Consider the following 17,312-nt stretch of genomic DNA (forward strand, 5'->3'; position numbering starts at 1 on the left):
TTCCTGTGTAATCCAAATGCCAGCGCACTGGGAATTGGCTTTATTTCTTTTTTTAATTTTTTTAAATAATTTTTATTTATTTAATTTATTTATTTATTATTTTTGGCTACATTGGATCTTCATTTTTGCACGTGGGCTTTCTCTAGTTGAGGTGAGCGGGGGCTACTCCTCGTTGCGGTGTGCGGGCTTCCCACTGCGGTGACTTCTCTTGTTGCAGAGCATGGGCTGTAAGCACGCAGGCTTCAGTAGTTGTGGCATGCGGGCTCAGTAGTTGTGGCTTGCGGGCTCTAGAGCTCAGGCTCAGTAGTTGTGGCGCATGGGCTTAGTTGCTCCACGGCATGTGGGATCTTCCCGGCCCAGGGCTCAAACCCGTGTCCCCTGCATTGGCAGGCGGATTCTTTTTTAATTAATTAATTAACTTATTTATTTATTATTTATTTATTTTTGGCTGTGTTGGGTCTTCGTTTCTGTGCGAGGGCTTTCTCTAGTTGTGGCGAGCGGGGACCACTCTTCATCGTGGTGCGCAGGCCTCTCTTTATCGCGGCCTCTCTTGTTGCGGAGCACGGGCTCCAGACGCGCAGGCTCAGTAGTTGTGGCTCACAGGCCCAATTGCTCCGTGGCATGTGGGATCCTCCCAGACCAGGGCTCGAGCCCATGTCCCCTGCATTGGCAGGCAGATTCTCAACCGCTGCGCCACCAGGGAAGCCCGGCAGGCGGATTCTTAACCACTGCACCACCAGGGAAGACCTGGCTTTATTTCTAAGAGGTGTCTTTCTGAGCCTGCTTGCTCAAGTTCAACCCCTTGGTCAGGCCTGGACACTGGTCCGTGGCCACTCTCCAGCCCGCTTTGCCCAGAGCTTCTCCAGGCTGGGCCGCCCCAGGTGCCAGCCCTCGGAAGGCAGAGTCTGAGGCACTGTCTGGCTAATGATTGACCTGGGCTCCAGCTATTCCTCATTCATGGGTGTGGGTGAGGAGTTGAATGTTTAACAGCACTTTCTGTGGGCTTTTTGTTCAGTGCCTGGGAAAGGGCGGTCAGGGTTGGTGGAATGCTGCCCTGGGGCTCCCTGGCTTGCTCCTGGGGCCTGATGGCATCAGTGACCCACACCTCAGAGGTGAGGCAGTGCCCCAGCAGAGTCAGGGATGTTCATACGCCCTCTCACATAACTTGAGGTTCTACCTTGTCGTGGGAGGGAGAGAGGGAATGTCTTAGATCAGTCCTTTCTGCCCCCAGAATTCCTGGAGCCTCTGTACCAGAAGCTCTGATCGAAGAGGTCACTGGGACAGGTGCCACCAGGGTGTGAAAGAGATGAATCAGGGTACACTGGTGTCCTGTTGGTGTATGTCAGGGACCTCGCTGTGCCCTGCCCCATACTGGCCAGTGGAGGAGGAGAGGAGAGGCCTGTCCTATATCCCGGGTACTGACTTTCTCACTGGGAGGCCTAGAAAAAGTAGTTCTGGCTCGGGCACTAGTCTGGTGTGTGATCCTTGCTTGTCAAGAATTGTCCCTGAGCCTTAGTTCCCTTCAGGTGATAATACCTCTCTTGCAGGATCATTGCAAAGGTTAATGAGGTGATATATAATGAGGTAATATATATATTAGTACCTGTCATAGGTACTGGAAAAGGGAGAGTATTATTAGAGCACTAAGAAGACATAGAAAACATTTTAGGCCAAGTGCTGGTAAGTTCCAGAAAGGGAGATTATCGTTGTGGGTGGAGAGATCAGGGTGGGCTTCCTGAAAGAAGCGGGGCTCCATCTGGCTTAAAGGAAAGCCAGAATTAACTTAGGCTAAGGAAGGCACAAAGGAGACAGGAGGACAGACCGGGTAGAGGGACTGTCTGAGCAGAAGTTCTGAAGATGGAAAGTGCTGAGGTATTGGCCTGACTGAACTCCAGACATGCATTTCCTGCATTCTTTCCATCACACGGAGACCTCCAGGGACCTTCCATTTTCTTGCCATGGCACAGCCCAGGGCAGGTTGGCAGGCTTTAGCATCCCACAGTGATCAGCCCCACCTGAGATCTGAAAGAGCATCTTCTCCTCCAGTGTGATCTGCAGATTCTGATGGGGATTTCTTTTCAGCTTCCAGCTGAACAAGACTGGCTGGGGACCTGGTCACCATTAGAAGAGCAGCCCTTGATAAGTGCTATTTGAAGGAGAGGTTTCCTGGGGCTTCTAGGAGCTGGAGTATATACTCTCGCAGGTCTTCTAGGTTTGAAGGGACTGGGTCTTTCCAAAGGCATTTGAACAGGCCCCAGGAATGTAGAGGCCCAGGGACTCCCTGCTGCCTTTAGGTCTTTAGTCTTGTGTGCCACCCCTCTCCCCACCTCTTACCTGGCAGGGCCTTGGATGAACATCTGTTCCTTTCATTACAAATACGGGTACCTTGTAGGGACAGCCCTGGTGGGTACAGTGGGCAGCCCAAACAGGCATCCTGGATGAAGGGGCAGCTGCTGCAGCCCTAGCTGTGTGCCACCACGTGGGAATGTTGGACCCTTGTTGCCAGGTTTCCTGTTTTTCCATTTAAAACAAAATTTAAGTTGGAGAGTCTCTTTTGTGGCCTCACCCCTCCCCTCCCCACAACAAAATAAATGTTTGTGAACTACAAAACCTCCAGGGAGCCCCAGGTCCTGGGCAGCACAGATTGACAACCACGGATCCCTCGCAGGCTCACTCGTTTAACAGATGAGGGAGAGATGCCCAGGGGAGCCTTGGGTTTGCCGAGGCCCATCCATCAGAGAGAAGCCGCCTTCCTAGACACCATGCCTCCCACCTCTCCTCCCTCCTCCTCTCTGCTCTCAGAGCCCTTTCCTGATTCTCAGCCTTAATCTCCATTCTGCCTGGGAGTGGCTCTTAAACATTTTGTGGGTATTTTCCTGTGATTGCTCTTTTGTGTTTATCTCCCCAGCTAGAGGGAGAAAGCCTGGTGCAGGTCAGAACTTTGTTTTTTCCTCCTGTGCTCAGGGAAGTCTAGCCCAGCACTGGGTGCCTCTCTGAGCCCAGGGGTGGAACTAGTGTGAAGCTAATGAAACTTAACCTTCAGGTTCAAGCCCCCCCACCCTCCAGTCACTTGCATGTGGCCTTTGCAAGGCTGTGGGAGAGGCCCTGGCAGTGAATTCACAAAGTCATAGTTTTGTAGAATTTGCAAGAAAGTGTTCTGCATCTAGGGTCTTAAAAGGGCCCCTAAAATTATATAGGCTTCAGGCTCAACAAAACCTGAACCTCCCTCTAAAGATGCTGTGAAAACTCAGCAGTTGGCGGGGGTCCTACCTTTTGGACAGTGGGCCCTTGGCTTGGGAGCAGGAAGTGGGCGGGTCCTGAGCCAGCCGTGGGAGGATCTTGCTGTGTCACCTTGGCCTGTCACTTCCACTCTCTGGTTGTCAGTTTCTCCGCTTGTGAAATCGGAGCCGAGGTGGGGTGGGCGGGAATGAACTGAGTCATCTCTAGGGCAGAATGATCTCTGGTGTCCCAGTTGCTTGGTGTTGGCTGGCTGGGTGTGATTGCCCCACCAACCCGAACATCACACTGCCCACCTTTTCCCTCCCAAGAGCATTTGCATTGCTGGCTGGGTGTGCCTGGCCGGCCATCGGGAACCCACTCACAAGCCCCGCGTCTCACCGTGGTGACTTTGTTGACTGATAATAATACAAGCAAGCAGAGCTTTACTGAGTGAGCTCTTATTCCCAGACAGGTAGGAGACGTGAGCACCTGGTCCCTCCCTTCTCGGTGGAATGGTTTTTTCTGTGGTCTTGGTTTATTGCTTCTCTTGCTGACTGAGGTAGACTTGTGCACTGATCTCTTATACAAAGAAAGGCTTTTCAAAGAGGACACCATGGAAAGATCTGGAGGGAAGGAGAGAAGCGGTGGTCACTGTATATACTTGCTTTCTATTGCTGCTGTAGCAAATTATCCATATTTAGTGGCTTAAAAACACACAGCTTTTTTTTTTTTTTTAAATACCATTTTAACCATTTTTCGGTCTGCTGTTTGGTGGCATTGAGTACATTCATATTATTGTGCAACCGTCACCACCATCCATCTCCAGAACTTTTCATCTTCCCAAACTGAAACTCTGTCCCCATTAAACACTAACCCCCCACTCCACTCTCCGCACCCCCTCCCCACCCCGGCACCATCATTCTACTTTCTGTCTCTGAATCGGACTACTCCAGGTGCCTCATAGAAGTGGACTCATAGAGTATTTATCTTTTGACTGGCTTATTTCACTCAGCAGAATGACCTCAAGATTCATCCATATTCTAGCATGTGTCAGAATTTCCTTCCTTTTTAAGGCCAAATACTCTTCTGTTATGTATATACCGCATTTTGCTTATCCATTCACCTGTTGATGGACATTTGGGTTGTTTCCACATTTTGGCTGCTGTGAATAATAACTTCTGTGAACACTGCCGCACAAATATGTTCGAGTCCTGCTTTCACTTCTTTTGGGTACATATGCAGAAGTGGAATTGCTAGGTCGTACGTTTAATTTTTTGAGGAACTGCCCTACTGTTTGCGGCTGCCCCATTTTAGCACATGACTTCACTGTCGTACGGTTTTGTCTCACGGGTCTTCTGGTGTTTGTTGTCAGGGTTATATCTTTTCCGGAAGCTCTAGAGGAGAATCCATTTCCTTGTCTTTTCTAGCTTCTAGAGGCCGTCTGCATTGTTTGGCTCCTGGCGCCCTTCGTGCATGGATGGAATCCCTCTCAAACCTCTTATCTCTTTCTTTTCATCCTTATTTCTCCTCATCCTTTCCTTTCATCCTTAACATAGCAAGGAAAGGACTCATGGGTCCACCTGGATAATCTAGGATACACTCCCCATCTCAAGGTTGGTAACCTTGATCACATCTGCAAAGCCCCTTTGTCATGTAGGGCAACATAGTCACCAGTTCTGGGGGATCAGGGTGCAGACTGTCTGTTGGGAATATTTTTGACAGACCTACAAGGAACCTGATGGTGCCTTGATCGTTGACACTTTTTAGTGTCGCTATTCCATCTCCAGCGCTTGGGTTGGAGTTTGCAGGAAATGGAGGGACTTGAGCGCTAAGTCTGGGACAGCCAGGAGGCCTCCAGTACTCTGGGACTTGTGCTTGATTTACATCTGCTAGTCCTGAGGAGCCCCTTCTGATCGGGTGGTGTGATTGCCAGCAGCTTCCCCATGCCGACGTGGTGAAACTGACAGACACAGACCTGCCTCCCCCAGCCTGAGCTGCACTTAGAAACAAACCACGGTTTCCGTATTTGGGGAAGGGGGTATTTCCTTAGGTCCTGGCCACACCTTGGACTTAGGTGGGGGGATTTTTCTTTCACTGCCACTGTGCCTGTCACAAGAACCTTGGCGACTACAAGGACCGCAGCCTGAGCCCCCGTCATGTCCTGGGCCTGGTTGTCAGCCAGATACTGACACCATACCTGGGTTCACCTGCTTCCTCTGTGGCCGCTTTCCACTCCTCAGAAATCCTGAATCGGGGTTGGCATTTGACTAAGTGTTGGCTCTTCCAGAAGCCTGTTTGGTATGGGCACCTGTCACAGGGGACTCTCCCGATGAGCTGGAGTGACCCAGGTTTGCCAGGGCTGTGCCGTGGAGGAGTTAGTAGAGAGACCTCCTGTGAATCTCTGTGTCTACCTGCAGGTACTTTTCCATGAAAGTGTTCCCTCCTGCCTCGCTCCCTCCTCACTCCTTCTCAGTTCCCACGACCTGGTCTGGAAAGGCAACTGAGAGCAGAGAAAATGGTTTCTATCAGGGCCGGGCCCAGAGTGGACATGCTGACAGTAGGGCTGGAGCTTTGTGCAGGCTGAGGCCCTGCTCCCGGGCAGGTTTCTTTTCCAAAGGCCTTTTCAAAGGTGCTTCCTCCTCCATCCCTCCCACCCCCTTTTTTTCCTGGAGCTTGGACCAAGCCTCCAGGGCACCCAGGCCTGCAGCAGGGATGGAAAGAAAACATTGCCAGTTTCCTGTTGGTGGTTTCTCCTCGGGGAGATTGGAAAATCCACCACAGCCCTTCCCATCCAGGATCTGCTGCTGCACTGGGCTTGGTGTGGGAGAAGGAACCAGCTGACTTTACTGCTCCTGTCCTCTGCCCTTCTTCACACCGTCCTGACCCCCAGCTTTCCACCCTGTCCCCTCCCTGCTCCCACATTTCTCATCCTGTGTATTATCAAATGGCCCAGGGTCCTCTGGGACCCTCTAATCCTGTTTGCTATTTTATGTTGGGGAAACTGATACAGTGAGAGGTTAAATGATATCGTGAGAACATATTTGATGTTAAACTATTACTATCTACGTTTAACAGATGTGGAAAACTGAAGCCCAGAAAGGTTAAATAACCTGCCCAAGACCACACACCTCTTAGGGAGCAGAACTGGGATTTGAACCTGGGCCATCTGGCCTCAGAGTTCATGTTCCTCCCACCACCCTAGACTGCCTTTAGTGAAGTACGCGGGATCACGGTGAAACCTGGTGTCCTGCTTCCTAATTCTATTGTATTCCATCAACCAGTGTTTTTAAAGTTTTGGTCTTTGAAATACTAGTGTCTGGGGCCGGTGGGCTCTGTGAGGAAGTACAGCGTAGGGGTAAAAGCCCTGAGCTTTGGAGCCTGACTGCTTCGGTTTGAATCCTGGCTTATCATTTACTAGCTGTAACCTAGGGCAACTTGTATAATCTCTCCATACCTCAGTTTCCTTATCTCTAATACAGAGATCATAATCTTAGTATTTGTCTTATAGAGTTGTTGTAAAGTTCTGTTCCATGTATAGCACTTAACACAGTGCCTAGTGCATAGTAAGTATTCGATAAATGTCAACTACTATTATTGTTGCCTAGTAAGGTTGGGAAATTGAGGGAAAAAGTTAAGCAGGCACCTTTGTTACAGGACTTCTCAGAGCCTTTATTATGCTATTAAGTATTGGCACTTTTCCAGAAGGGGATGTAATAGGCAGCATTTTCCAAAGTTTTTGGACAACTAATCTCTTTCTCTTTTTTAACTGGGCACCTGGTAAATTCTCAACTCGTAAGATGTAAGTTGGTGTCGGGGAACACAGTTCAGGAAGCACTGAGCTCTACATCATGCTGCCTGTTTTTGCTTGGCAAGGCTGAGCTGGAGATGGGAGTCCAGACTAGACCTGAGCAAGACTTTGAAGGACTGTGTGTGGCAGAGCTTGGGCTGTGCCAGGCTTCTCTCCTCCTGTCCCTGTAGGTATGGGGAGAGGGAGGTGGTGGGAGCCGAGGTACCTGAGGGTTTCTGGAACCTCCTGGCCATGAAGAATGTCCTTGGCCGACCGCAGTTCAAAGCAGTCATTGCACTGTCCTTGGAGGAGGGGTCTTAAAGTAGGTCACCAATGGCAGGACCGGTTGGGACCACCAAACAAGCCAGCCCAGCCCAGGTTGAAATGGTCACAGGTTTTGCAGTATGACCCTCTTAGGGAAAGGCAGGCAGGCTTTGCTCCCAGCAGGCTGAGTGTTCTACCTTGGACCCTCTCCCCATGTGTTTGTGACTTGAGTAAACGGTGTCCCTGGCATATTTTGGCTCCAAAACCAAGGTGGTTAGAAACTAAATAATCTTCAAGTTTCCTTCCAGCATAGGCATTTAGGAAGTCTGTAAATCTAGGATTGGGGTGAAAACCTGAAGAGGTGTCCCCTTCAGGAGTCCAACTAGGAAGAGCCCCAAGAGGTGAAGCCCCCTGTCACACCCGAGGTCTGGGGAGGTGAGGGTCTGGCTCCAGGTCACTGGTCGGGGCCCTTTTCCGTATTAACATTCTTGGAACTGACTACCTTAAATAGTCTTGCTTTGGGCCCCATTCGCGCCCTGCTCTGGGTTGTTGCCTCCCAGCAGTGACCCCGGAGAAATGGGCAGTGTATGGCGGTCAGGAGCTGCTCAGACCGGCCCAGGGCTGGCTAACCCTTCATCTCCCAGCAGCCAGGTACTGGAGGTGGGCCAGGAAGGCATGTGGCTGACCGGTTACACCTTAGCCTGCCCAAACCTAGCTTTGCACTGGAGCAAGGAGAGTTTGCAGATAAGCAAATTTCTTTCTTGTTTTTTTAAAAAATTATACATATATGTATACACGAACATACATAAACTGTATATATATACATACATATATGCATTTACATTTGTGTGTATGTGTGTGTGTGTTTTGTCTTGAATTATACTTTGGAAACTGCTCAGTGGTGACCTTTGAGTAGGGGATTAGAGAGGAGAATGAATTTTGCTTCTTTGTGCCTTTCTGTTCCATTTGAATTTCCCTACAATGTGTTTGTATTCCTTTTATTTTTTATTTTTAAATGTGATTTATTTTTTAGAGCAGGTTTAGGTTCACAGCACCACCTCCGCCACTATCATCACGCCACATCAGAGTTACAATTGATGAACCTATATTGACACAGCATTATCACCCAAAGTCCGTAGTTTACATTAGGGTTCACTCTTAGTGTGGTACATTCTATGGGTTTTGACTAATGTATCCACCATTTTAGTGTCGTACAGAATAGCTTCACTGTCTTAAAAATCCTTTGTGCTCTGCCTATTCATCCCTTCCTCCCCCTAACTCCTGGTAATCACTGATTTTTTAACTTCTCCACAGTTTTACCTCTTCTAGAATGACATATAGCTGGAATCGTGCAGTACATAGCCTTTTCAGACTGGCTTCTTTCACTTAATAATACGCTTTTAAGGTTCCTCCCTGTCTTTTCGTGGCTTGATAGCTCATTTCTTTTACTGCTGAATAATATTCCATGGTTTGGATGTACCACAGTTTATTTATCCATTCACCTTTTGAAGGCATTTTGGTTGCTTCCAAGTTTTGGCAATTATGAAGAAAGCGACTATAAATATCCATGTACAGGTTTTTGTGTCCATGTGTGTCTTCAGCTCCTTTGGGTAAATACCAAGGAGTGCTGTTGCTGGATCATATGCTAAGAGTAAGTATGTTTAGTTTGTAAGAAACTGCCAAACTGCCTTCCAAAGTGGCTGTACCATTTTGCATTTCCACCAGCAATGAATGAGTTCCTGTTTCTTCACATCCTCATCAGCATTTGGTGTCGTCAGTGTTTTGGATTTTGGCCGTTCTAATAGGTGTGTAGTAGTATTTCATTGTTATTTTAATTTGCAATTCCCTAAGGATGTATAATGTTGAGCATCTTTTCATATGCTTTTTTGCCATCTGTATGTATTCTTTGGCAAAATACCTGTTCAGGTCTTTTGACATTTTTTAATTGAGTTTTTTTTTTAATTGAAGTATAGTTGATTTACAATGTGGTGTTAGTTTCAGGTGTACTTTATTGTTGAGTTTTTAAGAGTTCTTTCTGTATTTTGGATAACAGTCCTTTATCAGATGTGTCTTTTTAAACATTTTCTTCCATTCTGTAGCTTGTCTTCTCTTCCTTTTATTTTTAAAAAGAAATCAGCAAGGATCATCTGAGCTGCATGGTTTAAACTCTACATTTAAATTTTCACATAAAAACAGATTGAGGATTTAATGTTAAAAAACTAGCACAAATAAATACTCTAGTCCCCAGACTGGGAAGGCCAGTGGAGAGGTCATCCCACGAAAGCGTCCACCCTAGTCCAGGCCCTCTTGGTTTGCTGCTGAGCACTGGGGCGGGAGGTCTCACGGCCGTGCAACTTCTGGCGCTGGGAGATGCGTCCAGGTCTCTGCCTCCTCTCAGTGTTAGCCCGCTGTAAGCTGTGTCCCCACCTGGCCCTCTGGGGAGGACAGTGCTATATCCTTGTATGAGGCATGGCCCTGCCACCATCCTTTTTCCTCCATGTCCCTGGAAGTCAGGCAGGACACCAGAAGATGTGCATAGTCCATCACCCAACCCTTATTGCCATCTCCCACTGTTGGGGTGGGGGAACAAGAAGACTCCCCATTATGGGGGGTGTGGCTAGGTCAGGGTAGTGAGGTGCCTCTTGTTCTGGGTGATTTTGCCTCTTCTCCCAACACAACAATTTCTAGATTCCTGTGTTTGGGACTCTGGCTAGAGCCTTTGCGGAGCCCTTGAAATTGAATGGTATTCTTGTGTACACAGTTTTAGGGAACAGGGCATTTTACAGTCCCTGAGAAGCCCCCTATGTACCTGCTGTATGCTTTCAACATTCACCTAGTAAACTGAGGCTTGGTCTCATGGAATCCTGGGATGCCCAGGTTTGGTGTTTATCCTCAGAGCTTACTGCTGGGAATAAAGTCTAGATAGAATAAACTAGAAAGTGTCAAAGTACCTTAAAGGAAAGTGTGTTTCCTAGAGTGTGGAGCACAGAATCAGTTACATCAGAACTTCTGCAGGACTTCCCTGGTGGTGCAGTGGTTTAGAATCCGCCTGTCAATGCAGGGGACATGGGTTTGAGCCCTGGTCCAGGAAGATCCCACACGCTGCGGAGCAGCCGAGCCTGTGTGCCACAACTACTGAGCCTGTGCTCCAGAGCCGGCGAGCCACAACTACTGAGCCCACGTGCCACAACTACTGAAGCCCGCCTGCCTAGAGCCTGTGCTCCACAACTAGAGAAGCCACCACAATGAGAAGCCCACGCACTTCAACAAAGAGTAGCCCCCGCTCGCCGCAACTAGAGAAAGCCTGCGCGCAGCAATGAAGACCCAACAGAGCCAAAAAAAAGAATCCCTGGAGATGGGAACAGGATGCTTGTTTATATTTCAGATTCCTGGACCCTTTCCAGATTGAAGGGCCAAGGATGACTGGGGCCAAAGCCTCGGCATTTTTAGCAAGCTGTCCAGGTGATTCGCACACGTGATGAAGCAGTGCTACAGAAAGTGTGGTCCAGAGTCAAGGAGCCATCAGCATGTTTGGGCCAGTCTCAAACCTACCCTTGCAGAGACTATGGGGGCAGGACCCAACAATCTGGGTTAAAACAAGTCCAACAGGTGATTGTTTTGCAGACTGAAGTTTGAGAAGCACCAGTTTAGCCAGAGAGGGCCACAGCTGGATGAAATCAGGCGTATAGGTGCAGGTAGATGGTCCCAGTGAGGAAGGAAGGGTGGTATTTGTGCTGCATCGTGCCCCAAGAGAAGCAGGACCAGAGGCCGGAAGTCCCCTGCAGGCTGGTTTCTAGGAACTGGAGCAGTCCCCAAAGAGGCCAGCTGCCTGCGGCACTTGGAGGCCCTCTCCAGTGAGTCCCGAGACAGAGTGCTCTAACCAGAGCCAACATGGAATGGGGATGTGCCCAGCCTGTCAGAATCCCGGCCTGTCCACTGTGTGAAGCATCCCACCCAGGCACCTTTTTTCTTTCTTAAAGGGCAGAAGTAGAAGGAAGGCATTGGTCAGCACAGAAGGTGTGATATTCGTAGATGCCACAGAGAAAGCAGATCTGCAGGATTATAACCCAGGGGGTTCCCTTCTGTCGTGAAGAGTGAGGGTTGGACAGAGTTGGGAGAGGAAAATGAGGTCCCCCCCCAAGCCCTGCCCGAGCTCCCCTCTGAATCAGGATATGGCACCCCAGCGTGCCAGGCTGACTTCGCCAAGGACAACGGACCCTGCTGGTGGCCTCTTTTGAGAAACAGTGGAGTCTGGAGTTACCCAAAGACTGGGCCATGAGCAGATTTCTTAATTTTCAAAAAAGCGGGGAAGACTGTAGATGTTGGGAGTCAGAGTTGTGTGCTGATCTAGGACATGTGGTCGTTGGGAAGGGGCGAGGTGGGCACTAGGGCATCCGAAGGTCGAACCAGGCTCTCCCGCTGCCTTTGCTTTTCTCCTGGGGATTATTAGACGATTAAGCTGGAGGGCTCTAGGCACGCGGGGGACGTGTTAGCATTCTCGTTTGATGGAGGCCCTCTTTGTACCATTGTGAACAAGACGAGGAAACAGGTGTCGGGCTATGGTAGAGTTAGGTGGTCTGGTAGCTGGTTGAACGCCTGAACCCATGTGGTCCTGGGTGGGCTGATGTCGGGCTAGGAAGTGGTCGGCAGCGACAGTTCAGGAGTGCTCTTTCTGTATCACTCGCCTGGAAGAACGCAAATGACATGCTTTCCCAATCGGTGGATATAAAAGAAAGCTGAGAGAGAGTGCTAAGATGCTTGATGTTGGTCAGGATGGCAGGAGATCTCAGTAGACTAGAGAGACGATGGGCAGAATGGAAGAGAGAAATTTAACAGGAATCAGCATCCCGTCTCCATTGTCCAGAACACCCAAGTGTTACCCATCCGGGGAGGGGGGGGGGCGGAGCTACTGCCCTGTGCTCTCCAACCACCCCGGGGGCCTTTGGTTCCCAAGAGAGCGCAGAAGGAGAACGGAGTGGGTTGCAGACGCGAAACCATTTCAGGCAGGAAACAGTGGGAGAAAAATGAGACTGTTCTTTCAGAAGAGGGGAAGACTGGAGGTGGCCTCTTGGGGAGAGGCGAAGATGGGGGGCCCGGGGGCATCGTCAGGGAACTCTGGGAATGAGCACCATCACCCTGTGAGCGGGCTGAGGCTGGCCTGCGGTCCTGCCCCAGGCTGGAAACCTTAGCAGTCCCTTCAGGTCCGAGTCCCATGGTATATTTATATAATAATGCCAACCCCAGGCTCAGAGCCGGGCCGCCTTGCACTGAATGGACCCTGTGTGAGTTATTCAAATCTTGGAAGAACAGCACGGCCTCAAGTGAGCTCAGAAATCCCCACCTGAATTGGGCCTTTTTTAAAGTTGTTTTTTTTAATCGGCATACATGCATGTGGCAAGAAATGCAAATATAAACAGTGAGCTTCATTTCTATTCCAGTTTTCCCCTCCAGAGGCAACCAGCGTTACCCAGTTTCTTGTTTAACATTCTTGTTTAACATTCCAGGGATGGGTGTGTGTGTGTGTGTGTGTGTGTACAGTGCTAAATTTGTACATTTTCTTTTTTTAAAACGAAGTTAGCTTAGCATACACACAGCACTACACCTTGATTAATAATGGTGATCATTTCAAATCCCCACTTACAGAGCTGGTTATTTCTAAAAAAGCTACAGAGTATCCCTTGTGTGGATCTGTTTGATTTACTTAACCAGCCTCTTGCAGGTGCATAGTTGGGGGTTCCTTCTTGCTGTTGTGGCAGATGCCGCCGTTTAGTGTGTCTGGGAAACAGACTTCCAGAAGTAGAGCTTCTGAGTCAAAGCGTGTGTCATGTTTAATTTCTACATCTCTGTATTTTTAACTGGCAAGTCAGCATATTAGTGAGGGTGAATATCTGTAGTTCCTTTTCTGTAATTGTTTGCATCATTTGAGTTTCTATAAAGGTTATTGGTCTTTTTCTTATCATAAAACATTTTTCCTAAATTTGTCACTTCTCTTGTCTTTATGTTGTTTTCGTTACTTGTTTCTTATGCAGAAATTTAATTTTATCTTTGGGGATAAGGGCTACTTCTTATGCTTAAACTTTGGTCTGGCTGAAGTTTTATTTTGGCATGTGGAACAGGGTAGTATCCAGCTTTTTTGTTTTGTTTTTCCATCCGACTGTGGATGGGCCTTTGGACTCATTCCCCAGGGAGGTGATCTCCAGAGACAAAGGTGTCAGGAACACAACTGCAGCTCCCTCTGTTTTTCTGAGGGCTGGTTTCTCTTTCTTCCATCAGAAAGTTCCTGGCCCATCCATCATTCGCCTCCCCAGGGTATCTCCTCACCAATGACGTCTGAGGGTTCTGGTAGATGGGTCAGACTGAAAGCAGCACCACTAGGGACCTCAGTCAGCACATGACAGCGTGCTTGGGAAAGGGCCTTTGGCCCACACCACAGGTTGCCAATTCTAGCTCTCTCCAAGGTCACTAGGCCATCATCTGGCTTCCCATTGCAGTCACCTGTGGACCCACTGACCCAAACAAATTACCATGCCCACAGAGCTGAGAACCCAGACCCACCCCATGGGGACCAGTGGCACCTTAAGGAAGCCCTTCAGCTTCCTTGAAAGCAGCATGCCTAGTTCGCCAGTGTAGTTGTGAAAGGCAACCAGAATCTTGTAGGTGGATAACAGCTCTAGAGCAGTGTTTCTCAAAGCTGGGGGGGGGGGGGGGGGGGGGTCCTTGGACCATTAGCATCACCTGGGAACTAATTAGAAATGCAAATTCTGGTTCTACTGACTCAAACCCTGTGGGTGGAGCCCAGCAATGTGTTTAACAAGCCCTCCAGGTGGTTCTGATGCACGCTGCAGTTTGAGAACTAGCTTGGGACCCAGCGTGGGAGGAGGAGCAGCTAACCTAGGTCAGCAGGTGTGATTGTTAAGGGGGCCCACAGGTTTCCTCACTCTCACTGGTTGTTGGGTGCCTCTCAAACGGCAGCAGCCACTGATTAGCAAGAGTAGGCAGGTTGCCTGACAGTGTGTGGTGTTACAGCAGATCTGTGTCCCTCCTGGGCAGTTCAGCTAACATGAGACACGGCAGAGGGATGTGTACAGAGAGGGGCTTTGTGAGAACAGATATCCCACCATCACCAAGAGGTAAGAGCTCTAGGTTCTGGCCTTTCTCCTTCCCTTACTACTGATCTGCAAGTCACTTACCCTTTCTGAGCTCCATCTGCCCCATCTGTAGGGACAGGATTGTACTCCTCACTTGCCCTGATTCCGGATCCTGGATCAGATGAGCCTTCCTGAGGTCTCTCCTTGTTTCTAGGAATGATGATACCATACCCGGTTCCCTTGCCTGGTGAACCAGAGGTTGGAGAACAAAAAGTGTCGTTTGGGGCAGAGCCAATTTGGAGGCCGCTGTGTATAGCTTGGGGTCTGTAGGTTGGGCACAGGGAGGTAGGGGCTCTGGCTTTCCCTGTTGCTGGATGGATGGTGAGAAAGAAGATACAGGCAAATAGACCTGGACCCCCCTGAGAATGAGGTGGGAGAAGAGCTTCACACGTGCAGCATCCCTTGTCAGCAGAAGTGGGAATGGAGCTTGGGTGAAAGGGGTTTTCAGGGAAACTCACTGGTTCATGGGTGGTGAATCCCATAATGCCCCCGGTTGCTGTTTCTGGCGGGGGCCCAGCAGGTACAGGGTGAGCTGGGCTGCCCGCCACGGGTCAAGCCTGATGCAGCTCCTCCTGCAAGGGCCGGCTTGCGGCTGACACTGTTCTCCGGTGAGACTGGTGAGAGCCCCCGGCAGAGCCTGAACACACTTTCCTTTTTCCTTTCAGATCTAACCATGAGCTACCCAGGCTACCCACCGCCCGCAGGCGGCTACCCGCCAGCTGCACCAGGTAAGAGGGTCTGGGGCAGGCGGGGGAGGGAACGCCCTCTCTGCTCAGGGCCCAGGAGTGGAGAGGGGAGGAGTGATGGTGCTCTCCAGTTATTTCCTTGCTCCCTTCGGACCCCCACAGTGCAGCCAGGCGGGGGAGGGGCTGGAGAAGAGCTTGGACCTTGGGGCCAGGCGAGGTCAGGGTTTGAAGCCACTTCTGGAAAGCCAGGACCAGGCCAGGCCCTGATCTCTTGCCTTATTAGCTGATAGCAGCAGACAAATGTGTACCGTTCTCTGAGACTCAATTTTCTCCTTTGCAAATGGCTTCAAGCATCTCCATCACTGGGCTGGCCCAGACAGGAACACGATAGCCAGGTGGAGCCTCTGGCACAGTGTCCTCTGGAGCACTGCTAGGTGACGATTGCCCCTTGTCACTTCTCTTGCCCTGTGCTCAAGGTGTGTGGTTTCCCAGCAGCAGGGCCCCTGCAGAGGGAGGAAGTGGAGGCAGTTGCTAAGGGTCAGACGTTACTGCTGCAGCTGCTCCTGTGGCCCGATAGCAGGGAGGCTGCGCCAGCTGGTCAGGCACCCGTGTCCTACCACTGCCACCTCTGCCATCACCTGAGCAGCAAGAGAGGGAGCAGGCGGGCGATTCCGGGACCGTCCTGAGTATCCTGGAGCCCCGGGGCTGGAAAGCCAAACACGAGGCCCTCAGGGCCTTTTCGCTGTCGTGGACAGGGCTGCATCTAACAGGCCAGCAGCCCGCAGGGTGATGCTAGCTGCCTGTCATGGTGACAGCTGTAACACATGAATGCTCACCGGGCTCCCAGCTAAGCCCCGCCCGGCATGAACTCTCTTAATCCTCCTCACAGCAATTTGAGGCAAACACTAATTATCCCCACTTCACCTGAGGAAACTGAGCCAGGGTGGTTGAGTGCCTTGCCCCGGGGCACATACCCCGGTCCCGATGGTTTCAGAGCTGGGGGTCTTTACTGCTGTTCCCCTGTTGTCCTCCTGACAAGGACAGGTGTCTGTATTCCATAACCGAGCCCTGTCTCCCTCCGTCCTGTCACCCTGCCTCTCCCTGCCCCTTACAGACTTGTGATGACAGCACACAGCCAGATCGGCAGGACACCCCACCCCGACGCCCACCCACCCCCTGCCGTGGTTCTCCATCACTGTGGACTCTCAGTGATCCCTGAGCTTGCCGCTGCCCTGGGCTTGGCACAGTGTCCCCGAGTGATCTGTCTTTATGTCTGTACTCCCACCCCATGGGGGTGAGCCCAGGAGGGCAGGTCTTCCCTTGGCCCTCCTACCTTAATACCCCACAGAGGGTCTTGGGAGTGTTTGCTGAACACCGAATTGAAGGTTCCCTCCTCCCTTCCTCTGGCAGCGGGATCTGGCTAGACTTTGTTGCCCAGGTGTTTTCCGTGTGGTCTATATAGGACTGTCCGCGGCTCTGCTTGGCTTCCCCCCCGACCACCTGGGAGCTTGATGTCTCTGCCTTGTCCTGCTGGGGAACCGCGGGGGCGCCGACAAGCTTGGTGTTGCTTTCAGGTGGCGGTGCCTGGGGAGGTGCTGGCTACCCACCACCCAACATGCCCCCCATCGGGCTGGATAACGTGGCCAGCTACGCAGGGCAGTTCAACCAGGACTACCTCTCGGGAATGGTGAGTCCAGCCCTCCTGCTGGGCTGCCCCGGGGGCCACACCGGCGTGGCCAGAGGGAGAAAGGCTGCTGGCTTCTGTGGCGTCAGGTGTGTGTGTGTGTGTGTGTGTGTGTGTGTGTGTGTGTGTGTGTGTGTGTGTGTGTGTGTGTGTGTGTGTGTGTGTGTGTGTGTGTGTGTGTGTGTGTGTGTGTGTGTGTGTGTGTGTGTGTGTGTGTGTGTGTGTGTGAGATCAGGGCTCTCACCGGCTCACTGTCCCTCTCTGCATCTTGATTTTCCCCTCTGTAAAATGAGCGGTGGGGGAATGCATTGGGCCACATGGTCTTCCAGGTCCCTTTCAGCTCTGGGGGATTGGGTAGGGGTGGGGCCTTCGTGGAGTATGCATCGAGCACCGTCTGTATGAGCTCAGCGTAGGGATGGAGGGGTGGGGGTGTGCACCTGTGTGTGCGTGTGTGTGCCATATGCAGGTGGCCACATGCGTGCGGGGGCTGTTGGTGCACGTGGATGACTCTCCTGGTTGGGCCT

The 17,312-nt window shown here is 50.8% G+C and overlaps 1 protein-coding gene across 3 annotated transcripts in view; it reads left to right on the top strand.

Annotated features, from left to right (window-relative positions):
* Positions 1 to 17,312, top strand: part of ANXA11 (annexin A11) — a 40,126-nt gene that overhangs the window by 7,786 nt on the left and 15,028 nt on the right. Inside the window, exons 2-4 of one of the 3 annotated variants that reach the window (XM_082408770.1) lie at positions 15,084 to 15,146; positions 16,219 to 16,398; positions 16,679 to 16,791. In XM_082408770.1, coding sequence (XP_082264896.1) covers positions 16,374 to 16,398; positions 16,679 to 16,791 — 138 coding nt within the window. In that variant the 5' untranslated portion in view covers positions 15,084 to 15,146; positions 16,219 to 16,373. Of the gene's footprint in view, positions 1 to 15,083; positions 15,147 to 16,218; positions 16,399 to 16,566; positions 16,792 to 17,312 lie in introns of those variants that run through there. The other 2 variants (XM_082408769.1, XM_082408771.1) reach the window with 2 other exon arrangements.

The sequence above is a fragment of the Balaenoptera borealis genome, assembly GCF_965194805.1.
Source record: "Balaenoptera borealis genome assembly, chromosome: 10".
Classification (NCBI taxonomy): domain Eukaryota; kingdom Metazoa; phylum Chordata; class Mammalia; order Artiodactyla; family Balaenopteridae; genus Balaenoptera; species Balaenoptera borealis.